At 42.8% G+C, this 19,315-nt stretch overlaps 2 protein-coding genes and 1 pseudogene across 2 annotated transcripts; 1 reads left to right on the forward strand and 2 right to left on the reverse strand.

Moving 5' to 3' along the window:
• Window positions 1-1,522: 1,522 nt before the first annotated feature.
• Window positions 1,523-2,330, reverse strand: LOC147494271 (uncharacterized). Its single transcript, XM_086569246.1, has 2 exons — window positions 2,229-2,330; window positions 1,523-2,145 (listed from the first exon to the last, which is right to left on the reverse strand). Exons 1-2 carry the CDS (start codon window positions 2,247-2,249, stop codon window positions 1,525-1,527), a joined length of 642 nt encoding a protein of 213 aa, XP_086425372.1. The 5' UTR covers window positions 2,250-2,330; the 3' UTR covers window positions 1,523-1,524.
• Window positions 2,331-4,736: 2,406 nt separating this feature from the next.
• LOC147494272 (endoribonuclease Dicer homolog 2-like) lies at window positions 4,737-7,577 on the forward strand. Its single transcript, XM_086566184.1, has 3 exons — window positions 4,737-5,412; window positions 6,455-6,733; window positions 7,035-7,577. Exons 1-3 carry the CDS (start codon window positions 5,266-5,268, stop codon window positions 7,449-7,451), a joined length of 843 nt encoding a protein of 280 aa, XP_086422310.1. The 5' UTR covers window positions 4,737-5,265; the 3' UTR covers window positions 7,452-7,577.
• Window positions 7,578-9,009: 1,432 nt separating this feature from the next.
• LOC147494273 (presenilin-like protein At2g29900 pseudogene) lies at window positions 9,010-18,801 on the reverse strand (annotated as a pseudogene).
• Between the last annotated feature and the right edge of the window lie 514 nt (window positions 18,802-19,315).

Here is a 19,315-nt window from a genome sequence, read left to right on the forward strand (position 1 = left end):
CAGACCTCAGCATCACCCGCATACCTTGTTCCTGCGCTTCACCATCAGCCGCTCTCTTCAGGACATGATATTTCTCGTCCAGCGCGGCATATTCGGCACAAGCCAGGGTGTATGCTTTCTTTGCCTCGCGAGCGACCCCTTGGCATTTCTTGGCATAAGCAGTCACTTCAGCCACCTCCTTATCTTGCTTTCGGTCCAGGTCAGTAACCCGGTAGCGGCATTCTCTGCAACAGCGTTCTGATATCTCGTCGTCATTACTTCCAGCTTCCTTTTCTCGACTCTCCACCGCGCGATACGTATCTGACCCGGTTCCACATGAGAGTTATCATCAGCTTCAATGCCTTGAACAAAGATTCTTGATCCTATCATACCACGCAAAACTGCACAACCAAAGTCAACAGACCGAAAAGACATTCGAAACTAACATAAACACCTACTGCATCACGAGTTTACCAGACAAGCCGCCATATCCATCGTCCCTAGAAGCGTTTCCATGCTTTCATCCTTCACCTTCGCCTTATCACCATCCAAAGACGGCCCCGCCCGGCCAAGAAGCTTCGCTATGGGGGCGGAGTGGAAACTACAATCTGAACGTTTCACTGTGCGTTTCTTCCCCGTTTTCCCTATATAGTAGAACTCGCTCCCCACATCCCCAGGTCGCGGGAACGAATTCTCACCCGAGACGTTAATGGCGACCTAATCCTAACGCCACCAGCGGATGACCCGACCCTCCCTAGGTCGTTTGTTGCTTCCGCCCCCACCAAAGCAGACCTTCCGCTTTCCACGGTCTCCATGCACGTGAGGGGAGAACTCTATCTCCTCCATGACCAGTGGAGAAGTTTCTCTCAGACGCCCTTTTCCTTTACTCCGTTTGCTGCATTCTGCCATAATTACACCTACGAACAAAGAAGACGCAGTCGGAGTTAAAGACCGGGGCAAGATTATGTTTAGCAAGACATGTTCAAACGAAGAGAGCAACGTTACCTTTCAAAGCAGCGGTAGTGGAAATGCACAATGCGAAGAAGAAGAGAAGCTGGAACAAACGTTCAAACACCTTTGGTATTCTGCGAACAGTTTCACTTGTCAAGGAAACGTCTTTTCCAAACCACGTCATAATTACCTTGAGACGCCAAACGTCAGGCAAGCTGTCCGCCATCATTGCGCCCCTCGAGCCGCTCGCTGTCTTACACGTGGCATTCCCATCAAAGCGATCTGGGATCATCGATACAGGAAACGCACAAAGAGAAACAAGTGTGCAACATCGCAAGAAAGCAAATAACGACCTTCTTTAAACAGCACTTTCATACAGTTCGTTCTTTAGCCGGGCTGCTGAGACTACTCCGGAAATCCAACCCGGCTACGCAAAAGTTAACTTCATATGGTTACCCCGACTAGTACGGGATACCAACTCATTCAACAAAACGAGAATACAATGCAATGCAAGAAAGGCGAACGCCGGTTACCCGGGGAAACCCGGTTCTATTGTATCGCGAAATATAAGGCGATAAGAGACATTCAACAAATTTACAACTCGTCCTCCCCGGGCACCTCAGTTAGTTCTGCAGCCTCAAAAGCTTCATCGACCTCAGCCTCCCTCCCGTCCACTACGATCGATACGCCATCCAATTCCAAACTCATCAGCGCGTCAGGTGCAACAGCTCCAGCTTCAGACACCACGGCCTCTGGCATGATCAAGGAGGAGGCAATCGCCCCACCACCGTCTCCTCGTACCTGTTCCACTGAGGTACGAGTCGCGCAGCGTGCGTGTTCCTCTTTCAAAGCCTTGTAATCCACTTCCAGATCTCCGAAGTCCGCATCCAGATCATCATAGGCCTTAGTAGCGTCCTGAGCAACCTTCTTGCAGTGAAGGGCATAATCGTTCAGCCTTCCAATTTCCACAGTTGCGGCACGAACGTTCCCTTCAGCTCCTTCTAGCTTTTGCCTCAGATCTTCAGCTTCAGTATTTTTCAGCATCTTCGCCAGATTCAGATTTTCATGAGCCTTCCGCAGGTCCTCAAGCTCCTCACGCTCCATCTTAGCAGCGTCCTGCACATTCTTTAGCTCCTCTGACAGCTTCAACACAGACTCTCTATCCGTTTCAGCGAACTGCGCAATCTCTTTCAACTTTTGGAAACCACTGACAAGCTGCCATAGTCCACGTATATAAACAAATCAAAGCAACGAACATAACAAAACACGCTATATCAAAGGACGACAAACCCACGTACCAGACATTGCGCGATTTCCATCCGCCGTATGTTATCCACCAGTCCCTTCTAATCCAGTTCCTTGCGATTGCCATCTAACGCGATCTGTTCCAGCAAGCAGGCCGCTACCTTACTCGACTGAAAAACTGCGGTCGATGCGGCTTTATCGTTAAACGCCCTCCGTGTTCATCTAAATACCGCGCCGGGCCTCCAGTGTCATCGGCACTCACAACAGACCTTCCCACTTGCCTTCACGGGGGAGCCTTCGCTTTTAGCTAAGCGGATGGGTTCCCGTCCTCGTCGAGCGGACTAGATCCCACACGAAGGTCACCAAGTCCATGACACTGCTTTCGGGCCTCGCCCGACTCCGGCCCACCGCTAGCACCACCCCCACTAGAGCTCTCCCCGGTATGCGTCGCCTGACCTTCGCCATTCGAGCCCCTCCGGCTCGGCCCACTTCAGCTCTTTTTTCTTCTCCGACCTGCCCACAGGACGGCGGTGAAGGCTACCGTCTCCGGTTCCACGGGGCGTCAATGGTTAACCGCCGGGGACGAAAACTCGAACTACCGGCCCTGCGGTACCACCACCACCGGAGGGCGCCGGGGCGCCGCGCCCGATCTCGGTCCTCCCGTGTTATCGTCACTTATGCGCTTCTCCATCCCCACCCGCCCGTTCGACCTAGAGCTTCGCTCTTTTTGAGCCTTTCTTTTCTCCGGATCGCAGCACCTCCTTTTTCCTCAAAGAAATGAGCAAATTCGAAGCTTCGCGACGCTTTTCTTCGACTCAACCGCGAACCTTTCTATCTCCCCGCGATCGGTTAAATGTCCGCCGCGGAAAATTTTGCAAACAAAACAAAGAGATGAACCAGTTAGAACAACAGTCGCTCACCCATTAAAGTGTCAAAAGCAAGACAAGCCTACCCACCGGCTAGGCTATACATCCTAGTTCGCAACCTACATCCACTAGCACAGTAGTTGCCAACTAGCAGCAACGGCCTCTTCGTCCAGGCCTTATTGCTTACACCATCGAGCACAGCAGAACGCGTCGTCATGGTTTGCAAGCTAAAATTCAGATTACCAGACCGCCTCATTACGTAGTGCTCTATTATGTCAGACACCCCTATGTGGTATTCACCACTGGCATTCAACAGGTCGAACACCTTAAATAGTCGCCAGGTGTTACCAACGAATTGGCATGGAGACTTCCCACAGTGACTCAAGAAGTCACAAACCAATTTCGAGAACGGTATCTGCATGTACCCTCTCAGCTGACCTTCACAGATGATTATTCCACCATTCGGAGGATTGTACCTCTCACTACGAACATCTTCACTCGGCTGGGGTTCATATATTTTCCGAGTCGGGCACATTGATCCCATAAGCTGCTCGCAGCTCAGGAAACGAACTAGCAGCACGATGCTCTACCGCTCTTAGGGGTAACTCACCTACTGGCGTCATCTCCCCTCGACCCGACGTACTAGCCACGTCATCTTCTGACCCAGATCGACTATTCACCTCCTCTAACCTAACTTCTTCATCCACTTCAGTCCCACCACCACCACCACCACTCAACGAGTCTTCATTCTCCTCTTCATACTCTCCGCAGCTCAGTGAAATCTCCCGAACCTCTTCCGAGCGAGTGTCGTCAGAATCCGACATTGTAGTATTTCCTTTTTTCTCAAATTACCCAACCTTAAACCCTACAACCTAACACTGACCTACCAACTTAACAAACCCTACTAGAACGAGAAGAAAGCAAAGTGCAAATGAAAAGCAAACAGCAACAGAAGCACTCACCTGCAGAGCCCTAGCTTGCGTTTTTGCGGAAGAAGAAACCTGGAAATGCCTTTTGGTTATCCCAAATTTGATTTTGCACAACCGCCTGTTCCAATTGCCCAAGAAGTTATGATTACGGCCTATCATATAGCCCACACACGTGTCCAAGGACCTGTCTTTTCATGGGTTCCGAATAACGCGGCGACCGCGACTCCTTTCCAACCTGCTATGATTAAATCGCGTGTCACCCACGCCCTAATTTTTCTTTCCGCCAAAACCATCATACTACAAGATTCAACTTCGGCACTTCCCTCCGTCGAGAGCGAGCACCGTAGCTCGCTCATGCTTCACACAAGTGTTGATTCTTCTCTCAGCAGATCGCTTGCACGAACACAACCAATCTATTGAGAGGGGGCTGTGTAGGGGAGCAATATCCCCATTAAGGAACATTGCATCACGAAAACGTAAAGCGATCTCAATACAACGACCTCGGGGACCGATCTATGAAGCGACTCTCTAAGAAACATTGCATCTGCGACTTCAATGCATCGACCTCCAAGAACGCACCTCTGAATAGCTCCTTTCTACGGTAGGTGGTACGCGAGCGAAGATATCTCGATGCGAGCACATGGCTAAAGGCAGAGCATACGGGGTAATGATCACCACCAAGGGTAATCATTACCAAAATCTTGATTGTATTTCCCATCACCGGAAATAGGGGTAACCTCGCCAACACCCAATCAGCACACGACTTATAATATAACCAGCTCAACACTCATTCGCGATCTCCACCTTACACGTGTACCATAGACACACGTGCCTTCTAGATTGACATTTCCCTAAACCTATAAATACCACTTGATTGAACTACGTCGGGCCTGATTCCTCTCTCCCCAAAAAGGAAAAGAAAAAAGAAAAACCAACAAGAGGATACGTAGGCAGAAGCGAACTCGGTCCCAACAAGAAACCCAAAACACGCCTTTACACTGCCTGCGTAGTGACTCATTTGTCAATGTCAGGGTTTTGTTCGTTATGAGTGTTTTGATCCGAAGTGTTGGGTTGTTCCTGGTAACCTTGGACTTTCTGGGTTGGTTGAAGCTTCATTCAGCACTTCAGGACAGCTCTATGTCATGGGATCAAGGCGCATGAAGACTAAAGTAATTGCTGATGTTGTTGAAGGACTGATAGGTGCCTATCTCACCGCAGGAGGTGAACCGGCAGCGTAACATTTTCAAGTCTGGCTTGGTTTGAAAGTTGATTTTTCCGAAGAGATTTCCAATGGAATGCAGTTCGCAATGCAACCAGAGAGGCACATTAATGTCGTAGAACTTGAATCCTTGCTGGATTACGGATTTCGTGACCATTCTCTATTGCTTGAAGCTTTGACTCATGGTTCCTACCAACTCCCAGGGATCTCAAGATGCTATCAGGTTTTTGTTTGTTTTGTTTTGTTTTGTTTTTGTTTGAACATATTACATTGGTTGCTATCACCTATTTCTTAAGAAAAATGTACTGCTCAATTTTATTTGATTCACGCCATTAGACAATGCATGAGGCATGAGTTACCTCATGAAACTTAAATCTCTTTGATTATTGTGAAACCTTTGGTTTCCAAAGTTATAGCCTGGACAAAAAATTAAAATAGTTGGTCACATTCAAAGAGTGTGAATTATCACTAGTTTTAGAAAACCAAGCCAAGTCAAATCTATTTGCAACAGGTTCTTATTTTGTCCATTTTAAAATACACTCAAGTTAGAACCCAATTGTCTGTCACAGCTAAACTTATCAACTTCACTTAGTATGTTACCACTTACCAGCTTAAGATCGATTATGTTGTCTGTATTTTTCATGTCTACGTTACTATCTTAGAAATATGCAAATAGTGTGAGAAGAATCGCTGTTACATGAGTTTGGGAATAGAATTTTATTAAAGAAGCAGGTAAACCTTTAAATCTCTACTACAGGACAGGCCTTCCTAATGGATAATTCTTGGAAATGATTGGTTCTGATGATCATTGTAACAGAGTTGAGGAACTTTTATATTTCTTTTTCTTGTTCGAGTCGAGGGTTTGGACGTTTGTGAGACTGAACAAAACAGATTGGGATGTAATGGCTAAATTATATGGATTACTCTCTGAGAAGTGAGAACTATTGGGTAAAACTGCAGATAGTGTGTTATGTACCTGTTTGATCTTGGCAGAGACGATAAATAAAATACAGTAAGATGAATTTATTTTTATTATTGTAATCGGCCATTACTATTCCCGTTCTTTACATTCTTTTGGGATGAAAGTTCTAAAAATGTAAAATCTACTTCTTCCAAAGCCCATGTGTCTTTAAATGTTTTTTTAACTTTACAATTGTATCTTATAAATAATTGAGAGATTTTATATCTGCGGATATGCATAGAATTATAGCAATGGTTGCTTGAAGGTTTATTTGTATCTGAAAAGGTTCTCTTCCTTTGCTCAGCGCTTGGAATTTCTCGGGGACTCGGTTTTGGATTTTCTTATAACCTCCTATATGTACAATTTATATCCTGGAATGTCGCCTGGACAATTAACTGACCTTAGGTCTTCTGCTGTAAACAATGATTGCTACGCATTTGCTGCTGTCAAGGCAGAGCTGCACAAACATATTCTCCATGCATCCCCTTTACTTCACGAGCAGATCAAAAATTTCGCTGAGAGTTTTGGAAAATTATCATTGCAGTCTACCAGTGGCTGGGGATCTGAGACTACTGTACCAAAGGTATGCCATCTGTACTCACGGTTATTTTTCTTAATAATAACTCGCCATTGAACCTGATAATATATTAGGAACTTTCTAATATATTATTCAAGACATGCTATCTATCTACTTGACTAAAATGGAACGGGCGTCTGACCATGTAAAGTGCTGCTATTGGTATATTACATGCTCTATCTTGCATGTTATTCTATTCTGCAAAAAAATTGTCAGATGTGCGGATGCTTTTTCAAATTTTTATCTGATGTATATAACATGCAAACTCTGAGTTTTATTAACTTGGAGTTTTTTCATGGCTCAACAGGTGCTTGGAGAGTTCATTGAATCTTTGGCTGGGGCAATTTTGGTTGATTCTGGATATAGTATTGAGACTGTTTGGAACTGCATAAGACCTATTTTAGAACCATTGGCTACCCTAGATACTATGAAGCTCCATCCAGTAAAGGAGCTTGGTGAATTATGCCAGCGGGATTCATACGAGAATAAAACCAGTGTATCTTATGTGGATGGGAAAGCTTCCATTACAATAACAGTCGAAGCAAATGGTGTTTCATACACTGCCACACACACTGGAATGAATAAAAAAGACTGCAAAGAAATTAGCTGCCAAAACTGTGTTGGAGAAGTTGAAAGCAAGCACGACAAAATAATTGTAGCAAGTAGCAAACTACTATCTCTGCAGTTTGGACTTGCTATTCAATCGAGCAACACCCCCAAGTAGCAGAGCTAGTTTGCTGTTGTTAGATTTACATTAATTTGCAACTTTTCGTCTGGCCAAGTATAGTTATGTGTCTTACCGTGTTGTCAAAACACATGCTTTCCAATCTAATGTATTCCATTTCAATGATCCATGCCTTTACAAGTATATGCTTATGTTGTGTTAATGCAAAGAAGAAAGCACACAATTGGTCACATATCTATCCATATGTAAACAGAGGAGAACAGGAGAAACCACTTGCAATCTATTGCTTTGAGATTATATGCAGGCAAAGTCAAGATCAAGATCCTGTTTAAGTCAATTTGGTTTGACCGTTAATTTTCAAGTCAAACAACTAAAAATGACACAAATGTCCCCATCTAATTAAAATTGAACATTTTCTTTTTGAAAATAATGAGGGCATTTATGTCATTTTCAGTTGTTTGACTTGAAAGTTAACGGTCAAACCAAGTTGACCGTGTGTTTAGGAGAGACCCTAATTTCCCATCTAGGGGGGGGGGGGGGGGAATCCTAATTGGCTCATGTAGTGGGGGATAATACTAGTTCAGACAATGGGTTTAATCTCCCTGGTACTTAAATGGTTGCATAAAAACCCCCTATTAGCAAACAAATGCATAAAACCTCCCTATTATTTAAAACATAACATCAAAGCCAAAACAGACAAAAATATCCCTGTGAAAACCGGGCTGACGTCATCCTATTTGTATTTACATATGACAATATAAAATTACACAGTAACCTATTTAAATTTAAATTTTCATATAAAATTTTTTTTCATAGGAAAATTTAAATTTATATTTTGTTTGGTGTAGTCGGAAAATTTTCAATCCCAAAAGTTACTATGTAAATTTAAGTTTTCATAGCTCTAATGACTATATAAATATAGTTTTACATATATATGACTATGTAAAAATACATTTACATATATTCTGTCAGGTGTCAGAAAATTTTAAATCCCAAAAATTACTATGTAAATTTAAGTTTTTATAGATCCAATGATTATGCAAATATAGTTTTACATATATATATGACTATATAAAAATATATTTACATATAGTCGAGAAATTTTCAATCCCAAAAGGTAAAAAAGGAAATAAGATAAAATGGGAAATAAAAACAGACTAGATTTTTATCTATAGAGGTTATTTAACAAGACCTAAATAATATGGAGGTTATGTGATATGGGTGGATGGGAGGGAGTTTATGTTGTATGCGGAAAGATTTCACCCCCCGCGTTTGACAAGAAGAATGGGGCGTGTGTGGCTTTGGGTGAGTCTTCCCTCCTAACACAAAAGCATTTGTACCCTAAGGGCATAGGAATTCCTCATATACCTCACTTACTAGTGGTGATTCACCAATGTGGGACTAAACACAATGCATTAAAGTGGAGAGAACACACATAGTTCATCTCCTCCACTTTGCACACACACACACACAAGTATTTTGAAATACTCTTGGAGATTCCAACAGTTTATACTCAACCGAGTCAGAACCAATGAGCTGAGCCTCATTTCTTGCCCTTCAAAGTAAACAAAAAGAAAATTGCTCCATGTCAAACCACCAATCTGCAAGTATTATTAGAACATAAACAGATTGAGTGAACATTGTACAACAAAAGTTTCTAACAAAATTCGAGTCAAGAAATAGAACACCCCTAATAATATAGATACAGGAAGAGCTGGCAAAGCCTTCTGATAGAATGCAAGAAGCATCAGAGTGATAAGCCTTCTGATAGAATGCAAGAAGCATCAGAGTGATACCAAGACCAGCTATAATAGCTAGATAACTCGCATAAACAGTCATAAAGTAGTACATCGCTGCTCTACCAACCAACACGCTATAGAAGATAAAATCACCCTAACCAAGCTTGATTGCACCCAACGAACCTAATCCAAAACCGTCCGTTGGCCAACTTTCACTCTGAACCATTTCTTGAAGAATCAAAGGTGCAGACAACTCAGAATCTCCAGAAACTTGACTCTCTTGAGCAATAACAACCCTTGTCTCATTTTGCCGATCCTCAGAAGATAACAACACTCCTAGACTCGAACTTGCATTTGAACTCTCAGCAGTATCAGAATCAGCACTCCGCCTACCCTTCCACGATCTCCTCTCAACTACACGCTGCATTGGACCTGCATCGTTATTTGTTATAGGCCGAGCCTCATAAACCAAAGCCGGTATCTCTTCATCCCTCGATATCACGAGTTCAACCAATAACCTCAAAGGTCCACCAGGTAACAAAACAGCAGCAAGATCATACAATGCCATAGCATCCAAAAGTGCCCAAGTAGTCCATTCAGGTAAAAGCGTAAACCAATAAGCAACCAACATCCCAATAACCACCAAATAACTTTGAGTAATCAATATAGCCATTTTCGACATAAATATGGACATCACCCCAACAACAGCAAAGTTAAACAACAAAACCAAATTGTAACACAATCAATAGGTACACTAAACTTTTGAACCAAAATAACAGCAATCTCACTGCCCATAAAACCCAATACAACAAAAGAAGAAAAGCCCATGTAATATTTAAGAAACTTAGTACACCTGTATATAGAATAAAAAGACTAGTATAAATGTTATAACTGTAATAACAGCCACAAACACTAGTGAATTTAAAAAGGGCACCTGTTAATTTATCCCAAAATGTATCTGAAGTGTAGGAGTATTTATTTGTAAAAACTTTGATTTATGAGCATAAATTGGGTGGAGGAATTTGAACCCTAGAATGTAGAAAGTGAGCTCTTTACACCTCTTGCTTGCTCGGTATACTGTATAAAGCTTGTATTAGAGATCGTGTCTTAAGAAATCTTGGACAAACAAAATTCTCTACTGATCTCAATGATTGCTTTCTTGATGCTATTTTGTTTCCCATAAAATACCAAGCCTAACCTAGATTAGAGTATGGCAAAGCAGTTTTGGTCTGAAAACATTTTTAAAAAGGACAATGTATGCTGCATGGAACGCACATTTTTATACTTTCCGTACCAAACTTCCTTTGCGAGAAAGATTTCCCTAAGAAATGCAGATGTCAGTTTTTGAATACGGGAGATGTATATGTGTTAGCTTGTGCAAGCTTATATATGCCTATGCTGTTTGAATGAAAACATATTTCTTTTAGTAGCAATCTTGTAGTAACTATGTTCTTTTGCAGTAGGTAATAGAATTGATTTGGCTGGTATTTTGTCACTACAATCTCCCTCTTTATTTACATTCTCCTTCTAGTGTCTTCACTGTACGTGCCTTTCTTCTTCTCTTGGTGCCTCTCCAACTGAATTTCAACACATCTAAACTGTTGCGACCCTTATCGCGACATATAACTTTACCCGTACTCCGGCTCTCATTTTAGATCGGCTTCACCAATTAGGTTGCCTACGTACCCGTTTCGGGATCAAGTCGCCGTAGTTTACCTCCACTCTTTCTCTGTCCCACTCTCACTTTTCTCATGAGTTGCCTCCATTATGAGCTCTCCCCCTTCTTCTCTCCTCCCCTATCTTTCTTTTTATATCCCTCTCTTAGGTTCACTTCATGGGGCATAGTATGGTATTGGGCCCATTCTCTGGGCCCAATACATGTTATGTTCCATCTATGAAAATGGCTACTACATTTGCCCCTCTCGGGTTCGGCGGCGATGACGACGGTGGGGCCGAGAAGTCTCTGATCTTCCTTGTCTCTCTCTATGAACTCTAGATATCCGTAGTATCCTGAGACTGTATGCAGTCTTCTTCTCCTCGGGGCATTTCATACCCGCATACTCTGCTACTGGATCATATGTCTGTAAAGTACTCAGTCCCTATTCTCTTTGTCCGCATACTCTTGCACCTTGCACTCTCATCTTTTTTTACTCTGTGACTTTGTTGGCCGCGTATTGTATTATAGTCCTCCCCTCATCTTGCTTTTCCTTCCCCACTACTTACCCGAGTTCTCCAACCTCAGCCGATAAACTATGTGTATCTCAGATCTCCGTAGACTTCTGTTATATGTAGGTGCATTACATCTTTTCTAACTTCTTTTCTTGATTACGCTTTCCTATCTTTCTAGCCTCTGCTATGGTTATGTCTGTAAACCTCCAATGGTTCCGCGAGCGTCAGCCATAAATAACGCTACTCCGCGATCCCTCTTTCGATAGTCTGGGACTGAAGAAGTCTTACTTTTGTGGTGTTTTCTTTGCTAAGCGTCCTTGGTCGCGTGACCCGAAATCCTCATTCTCTTTCTGCCATTAGCTCTCTTTATAAAATTCACTACCCTTCCTCGAAGGGTTTCTTTCCCTTAGCACTCGCTCTTCCACATCAATCATCATGTCCGTAAAGTGTCTCAATCCATCGGTTTTTGTTCATATAACTCATTGACGTATCCACGAAGGGTCTCATCCCCTTTACTCTCACACTTTAAACTTAATCTTCATGCCAACGAAGTGTCTCAACCCAGCTATCCACTCTCCTCTGCAAAATTCACTACCATGTCTGCGACGTGTCTCCATCTAGACACCAACACTCCTTCATAAAACTCTCTATCATGTCCGTGGAGGGTCTATTCCCCTTCGCTCTCACTCTTCAACTCAATACAATGCCCCTGATGTGTCTCAACCCAGCCAGCACCTCTCACACATAACTCACTACCATGTCAGCAGATTGTCTCACCTCAGTCACCATCTCTCTTTTAGAAAACTCACCACTATATCCGCGGAGTGTCTCAGCCCAGCCACTAGCTCTCCTTCAGAGAACTCACCACTATGTCCGTGGAGTGTCTCAGCCTAGCCATATACTCTCCTTCACAAAACTCATTACTATGTCCGCGGAGTGTTTCAACCCCGTCATAAGCTCTCCTTCACATAACTCACTACTATGTCCACAGAGTGTCTCACCGTTTCATTTCCCTTTCGTAGAACTCAACGTTGTATCCACCAAGGGTCTCATCCCCTTTGCACTTACTCATGGAACTCGATATCCCGTCCGCAAAGGGCCTCATCCCCTCTACTTCTCTTTTTTCGAACTCAATAGTATTGTTCCTTCTGGATATGTTGCTTGCTCCCAATTGCAATTTGGAATTCCGGCTCGCGGAGGGCTCATCCCCCCTGTAGTCTCTACTCTGGAATGGAGTCTGATGAGGGGAACCTCAGCTTGCCCCCATGTTTGATTCGGATCTCATGTCTGCGAAGGGCTCATCCCCCCCGCTGTCTCTGCTCATGAGTGGAGTCTGATGAGGGGCAACACAGCTTGCCCCCATGTTTGATTCGGATCTCATGTCCGCGGATGGCTCATCCCCCCCGATGTCTCTGCTCAGGAGTGGAGTCTGATGAGGGGCAACTCAACTTGCCCCCATGTTTGATTCGGATCTCATGTCCGCGGAGGGCTCATCCCCCCCGCTGTCTCTGCTATGGGGTACTCATCCCCTCCACTTTCATTCGAAAATCGTAAAACATATCCAAGGACAGCTCAGCTTGCCCCCATGTCCGCGGAGTGTCTAACCTCAGCCACCATCTCTCTTTCATAGAACTCACTACCATCTCCACAAAGGATTTCATCTCCTTCATTCTTACTCTTTTTACTCCGCACCATGCTAGCAAAATGTCTCAACCCATCGGTTCTCGTTCACAAAACTCATTAATATATCCGCGAAGGGTCTCATCCCCTTTGTTCTTATTTGTAGAACTCAACAATATATCCGCGAAGAGTCTTAACCCCTTCGCTTCACTCTTATTAGTAACACTCAACATCTCTGCAAGAGTCTCATCCCATTCTCCTCCACACTCTGTAAAACTCTACATCATGTTCGCGAAGGGTTTCATCTCCCCCGCTCTCTAGCTTAGAGGTCGCTCATTTTGCCCCAAGCTTGATTCGGACACAGCGGTCCTCAAAGGGCTCATCCCCCCGTTCTCTGGCTTAGAGGCAACTTATTTTGCCCCCAGCTTGATTTGGACACAGCGGTCCACGAAGGGCTCATCCCCCCCGTTCTCTGTCTTAGAGGCAGCTCATTTTGCCCTAAGCTTGATTTGGACACAGCGGTCCACGAAGGGCTCATCCCCTCCGTTCTTTGTGCTTTGGAGTAAAGTCTGATGAGGGGCAACTCAGTTTTCCCCCATGTTTGATTATGACACGAGGGTCCGCAGAGGTCTTATCCCCCCCGCACACATTCGGATGGCCCCACGACATATCCGTGAAGGGTCTTCTCGAACCCCTCCGCTCTCCTTCGGATAATGTAACAACATATCCAATCGCATTTGTTGTAGTTTTGTTGTGGTACCTCATGTCTTTCTCTTTCTCTGTAACCTGAAACTATCATGCTTGAGTGTTGCACAAATAACACGTGAGTTATAATGCAGAACATTATTCAACAGGAGTATTTGTATACAAATATAACGGCGGTCATATACTCTAGACAATGTATAATCTGTCTTACCCTGAGGTGTACAACTATGTTTCTCATTCATGGGCCGCGACCTCCCAGAGCGAATAGCTTTGCGGAATACCACGAGGCCTGGAAACAATCCCAATCTGTCCCCACATACATCTTTGCCAAGGCTGGGGACAAGGTATAACACCCCGTCTTTTATTTGCTTTTCCTATAATAATATTAATAGTAATAATAATAATAATAAGGTAAACAGTTAAAACAAAAATAGGATATCCAGTAGTTCGGAAAAAAAAAAGCCCGTAAGCAAGTAGATAGGTTTAAAACCCTTGTTTTACGGGGAGGTTTTAAGAAACTAGAAAATAAGGGTTTCTCACGTAGAGTTTTTAGGGAAAAACAAAAAGGGGAGAGTTTTACTGAAAAAGTTTGGATCAAGGAAGATAATCTTTTCGCGTGACAGTAGACGTCGGGCTTTCGGGATTTCGATTTCGAGCCGCTCGGCATTCGGTTTATAACGGTGAGTAGAAGAAATTATTTTACTTTTTCATTAACCGCCGATCATATCTGAATTAGTGTTTTCATTAGTTGATACCTCGTTAACTCGCTAATAATATCCCAAATGTGCCTTGTTAGATCAAATTTTGGAAGTACTACAGTTTTATAAAAATTCTAACAAAATCTAAATTTCATGATTTTTATGCTGTGATGAGGATGAGAATATGTTTTAGTAAATACCAATTTCATTGTTTAACTTGATTTGAATAGAATTCTATTACTAGGGTTTGTTTTACTGCTATTGTTGGTCTGTAGGAATTGGGTGGTTGATTGGAAGTGTTTTGTGGTAAGGGGATGAACTAGATAGGTTGTGTGGGTTGCCGGGCAATGACGGGCCGTGGTGGAGGTATGTTATGAACGGTGAGAAGCTTTGAACAGCCATTAATGGCTGTTCAAACAAGAACCCAAACCGTCCTAATTTTTGGTGTTGTTTGGAATGTTTGTTGTGTATGACTTTTGTTTCTGTTGTTGTTGGGTTTATGTTGATGGTTGGGGGTTGATTTGGGTGCGCAGAGGGGGTGATTGAAGCTTGAATCAACCTTTAATGGCGTCGGTCGAATTTTTTGCAGTATAACAGAATCAAGTATTTTTGGTATAGGCACCTGGGGTTTTTCTCCCTGAACCAAACCGCGGGGTTTCTTTTTGCCATGGATGGCCGGTGGTGGCTGTTGTGGTGGTCGGTGGTGGTGGAAGTTATGTTTGAGGAAGGAGATGAACAGTGCAACACGATTTGGGCTTGGGCCAAATCGTGTGGGCTCATATGTTTTAAACTTTTGGATCTTATTTTTGGGCTTTAGTGTAGACTATGGGCCTTAGACTTTGGGCCTTTGGGTTAGAAGAGTTTGGGGATGGTTGACTTTGACTGATTGACCAGAGTTGACCTTGACTGTTGACCAGAGTTGACTTTGACTTTGACCAGGGTTGACTTTGACCAGTTGACCCAAATTTTAGTCTTTTTCCTAAAATTATGATTCGGTCTAATAGGATAAGTCTAGGACTATTAACGTGTTTGATTTTTGGCTAAGACCTTTATAAATATACTTGTGTACGTGTATTTACTGCTTTGTGATTTTTCAGTCTTTTGAGATACACAACGTTATGACACTTATACATCCATGAAATTAATAACGCGTAAACCAAAAATAATTGAATCAAGGTATTCCTACGTTCTCTGAAATAATCTATGCAATAAAGTACAATAATGCGTAAACAAAATTTACCGCACCCTTTTAGAACTCTCCACGCCTCAAGTTTTGGAATTGAGTTTTATGACTGATGATGTCATATGTTAGGTGGGCATTTATTGAATGTGCCATAAATGGCCCGTTAGCGTTATATAAGGGTATTCATTGAATGTGCCATGAATGACCCGGGTATTCATTGAATGTGCCATGAATGATCAGATTGTAGTGGACTGCCCTAAAGAGGAACTAAGGTATTCGCCTTGCGGGTTAGTTGTATTCCTTGAGTGTACGGGAATGTAGGATTCGGTATTCCTTGAATGTGGCAGGAATGACCCAGGGCATTCATTGAATGTGCCATGAATGGCCCGTTAGTGATATGATAGGTATTCCTTGAATGTGGCGGGAATGACCTAAGGTATTCATTGAATGTGCCATGAATGACCTGAGTTTTTGTGCCCAAAGAGGCTGTGAAATATGTGTATGAAAGCCCAGAGATGGCTATGATATTATGGTATTCGGTGGGAGAGAGGCACACAGGAATGTGTGATTTGGCAAATGTGTGGAGTGCAAATCGTGGAGTAGGTACTAAAGGGTGGGTGTATAAGAAAAGTAATTGATTAATTTTACAAGAGAAATTGATTTGATTATGTGAGTGTGTTGGGCTTACTTTTGAATGCATATAGGATATTTACATATGTTATATATACAAGTTCTAACTTTCTTTTGCAGGAGGGTAGGACTTAATAATATTTTGTGCAGGGACGCGGTCCTACCTTTATACAGCGGCAGATATCGGTAAGTGTAATTCAATTATTTAGATATAAAAAGGAGTTATTAGAATGAGTAGTAAGATGGAAGTTAATAAAATGGAAGTTTTGCTTGGGAAGAAACTATGCCGTTTGAGATGACGGAACTACTTGTCTTCCAAGCTGAGAATGATTAGGTTATGATAGATTTAAAGTGTTAGTGGGATAAGTAAGGTTTTGAAATGTTTATATGTAGTTAGTCTACTCATACCAGCAAATTCCATTTTGCTGACCCATGTTTGCTTTATTTTGGCAACGTGGGTGTGTTCTTGGGAACATAGGTGGAAGGCAGTGGAACCGCGGCGTGTGATTGGGATTCGTGCCTGGAGCGGTCCGTTAGTTTTCTTTTAGGTTTGATTTTCTTGGTTGGAAGAATGTAATAACGTAGTTTACTTTTTTCATGGCATGAGGACATGGTAGTGATGAATTTTATTTGGAGAGTTTGTTTGATGTTTTATTTGGAAGGATGTTATCTTAATAAAGAGATTTCGGATAATTGTTGGGATTATTGTTATTTAAGTTGTTTCTTTTATGACATGGCTATTAGGGTTTGTATGTGTAGTATTCTCCGTCATAGTCTGGGTTTTTAAACAAGTGAACCTAGTGATGTTTGAGATATTTATATTTCAAATATTCACTTTGTTATTGTTTAGAAATTCGGGCTGTGACACAAGGCTTGCTTGCCCCCAATGTAACTATGGCTGATGGCCGAGTCATTACCCGTCCATCAATTATGTACATGACGGTAAAAGAAACGAGTTACCTGCTGCGGTGTATGCCTCTCTACATTTGTTGTAATCATCTTACCATCCGTATTCAGACGCTCCAAGCCGTCGATCTCAGCCCCAATCTATTGATCCCATTGTTCCTTTGTCTCCCAATTCTTCACTGTCGATGTTGTTACGTTGAATACTCTACAAAAACTAAAATCACCAATAATACAAAGGAGGGGACTATGCTGCCCCTTGTTAGACCCGTCACCATTCTAGCAATGCTCGACGTGATTGTTAACCCCTTTTCAACAGCCCCGCACAAACCCAAGATGGTACACATATCCTGCTACCACCGTCCACACCCTACTAGTCCACTAATGCCCACACTATACCCCCAGTTCCCACACTACGCCATAACCCACACTCCATAAGTCCACACACTACTCCACCAACTCACACACTTCATCAAACACCTACGATATTATTCTCTGGCAGTAGCACCTTTGGAGCTTCATTCCATCATTCCACATTGCCATTTGTCACTACCACAGCCCCAACAAGGGCCGAATCTCGGCCTCCATCTCCAACCCGTACAGCATCTCGAATACCATCACCAGCAAACAAGTCCCTTCTCGACCTTAGGCTTGTTAGTCTGAGACTCCCTCACCAAATAGGACAGCTCGCGCGGCCTCTCAGCCATCAACACCATCTCAAACGGCTCTATCCCAACCTCAAGTACCGGCAAAGACTGGTTCTCAACCCCCCTTCTCCATCTCTATTAACTCCCAAATCACAAGTTGCATCATTGACACCACCTCCATCTCGAACGTCTAAACCACAAATAACCACTCAACTTAAGAAATTTTCCAAACAGCAAAATCACCCATATAAATTTTCCTACTTTGGTCAAACAAATGCTCTAAAGCTAATGCCCCCCATTCCACATTTCCATGAATCCTACAAGCACCGAGAAGAGCACCCCATACCGAAGCATCAGGACGGACAGGTATATTTTTAATGAAGTCCTAGGCCATGTCCAGATGCCCAGTTTTGAACACATATCCACAACAGCATTGCCAATAAAGATATCACCACGAATTAAATCTAGCTTGATAATAAGATAACGAACAAACTTACTTTTTTCAGCGTCCCTAGATTGAGCAACAATAGATGCCAAACTAACAAAAGTCAAAATATCTGGCTGAAACCCATTCCTTTTCATCTCAACAAAATAACCCAGAGTAGTAATTGGGTCACTATTCTGCTCGTATGCAGCAATTAACGAATTCCATGAAACCAAATCACGTACCATCACTTGATAAAAAATACTCTTTGCAAGCTCCAACATACCAAACTTAGCATACATATTAATCAAAGCATTAGAAACATACACATCAAATTCCAAACCATCCTTAATAACGTAAACATGTGCACACATCCCCGACACAAGATCATTCAACGACGCACAAACAGGAAGTATACTCGATATTGTCATCGAATCAATCTTCACACCCTCCATACACATCTTTCTAAAAACATCCAACGCCTCAACTGTCTTCCCATTCTGACAAAACCTAGAAATCATCGCATTCCAAGTACCCAAATCTCTAACACTCATTTCATCAAACACTCTCCTCCCATCACCCTCAACCCAAACAATACCCCCACTTAAATACCCAAGAATGGATCTTTCTCCTTGTTCTCTGGAAAGGTGCCACCTTTCTCTGATTTTCATAAACCCCACATAGTGTTGGCGGCCACATTTTTTCTCACCCACCTCTCTCTACTCATCGTCCCCACAGACGACGCCATTTGTTGCGACCTTTATCACGACATATAACTTTACCCGTACTCTGGCTCTCATTTTAGATCGGCTGCACCAATTAGGTTGCCTACGTACCCTTTTTCGGGATCAAGCCGCCGTAGTTCACCTCCACTCTTTCTCTTTCCCTTTCCCACTCTCACTTTTCTCATGAGTTGCCTCCATTATGAGCTCTCCCCCTTCTTCTCTCCTCCTCTCTCTTTCTTTTTATATCCCTCTCTTAGGTTTACTTCATGGGGCATAGTATGGTATTGGGCCTATTCTCTGGGCCCAATACATGTTATGTTCCATCTATGAAAATGGCTATTACATAAACATAAATATCAATAAACTTTTTTATACCATTTATAAATTTCTGATATCTAATATAATATGAGTGTGGTATATACTGATGGGTAAGAAAATTGAGATGAGAACTTTAACAGAT

This window comes from Coptis chinensis, chromosome 6 (assembly GCF_015680905.1).
Source record: "Coptis chinensis isolate HL-2020 chromosome 6, ASM1568090v1, whole genome shotgun sequence".
Lineage (NCBI taxonomy): Eukaryota > Viridiplantae > Streptophyta > Magnoliopsida > Ranunculales > Ranunculaceae > Coptis > Coptis chinensis.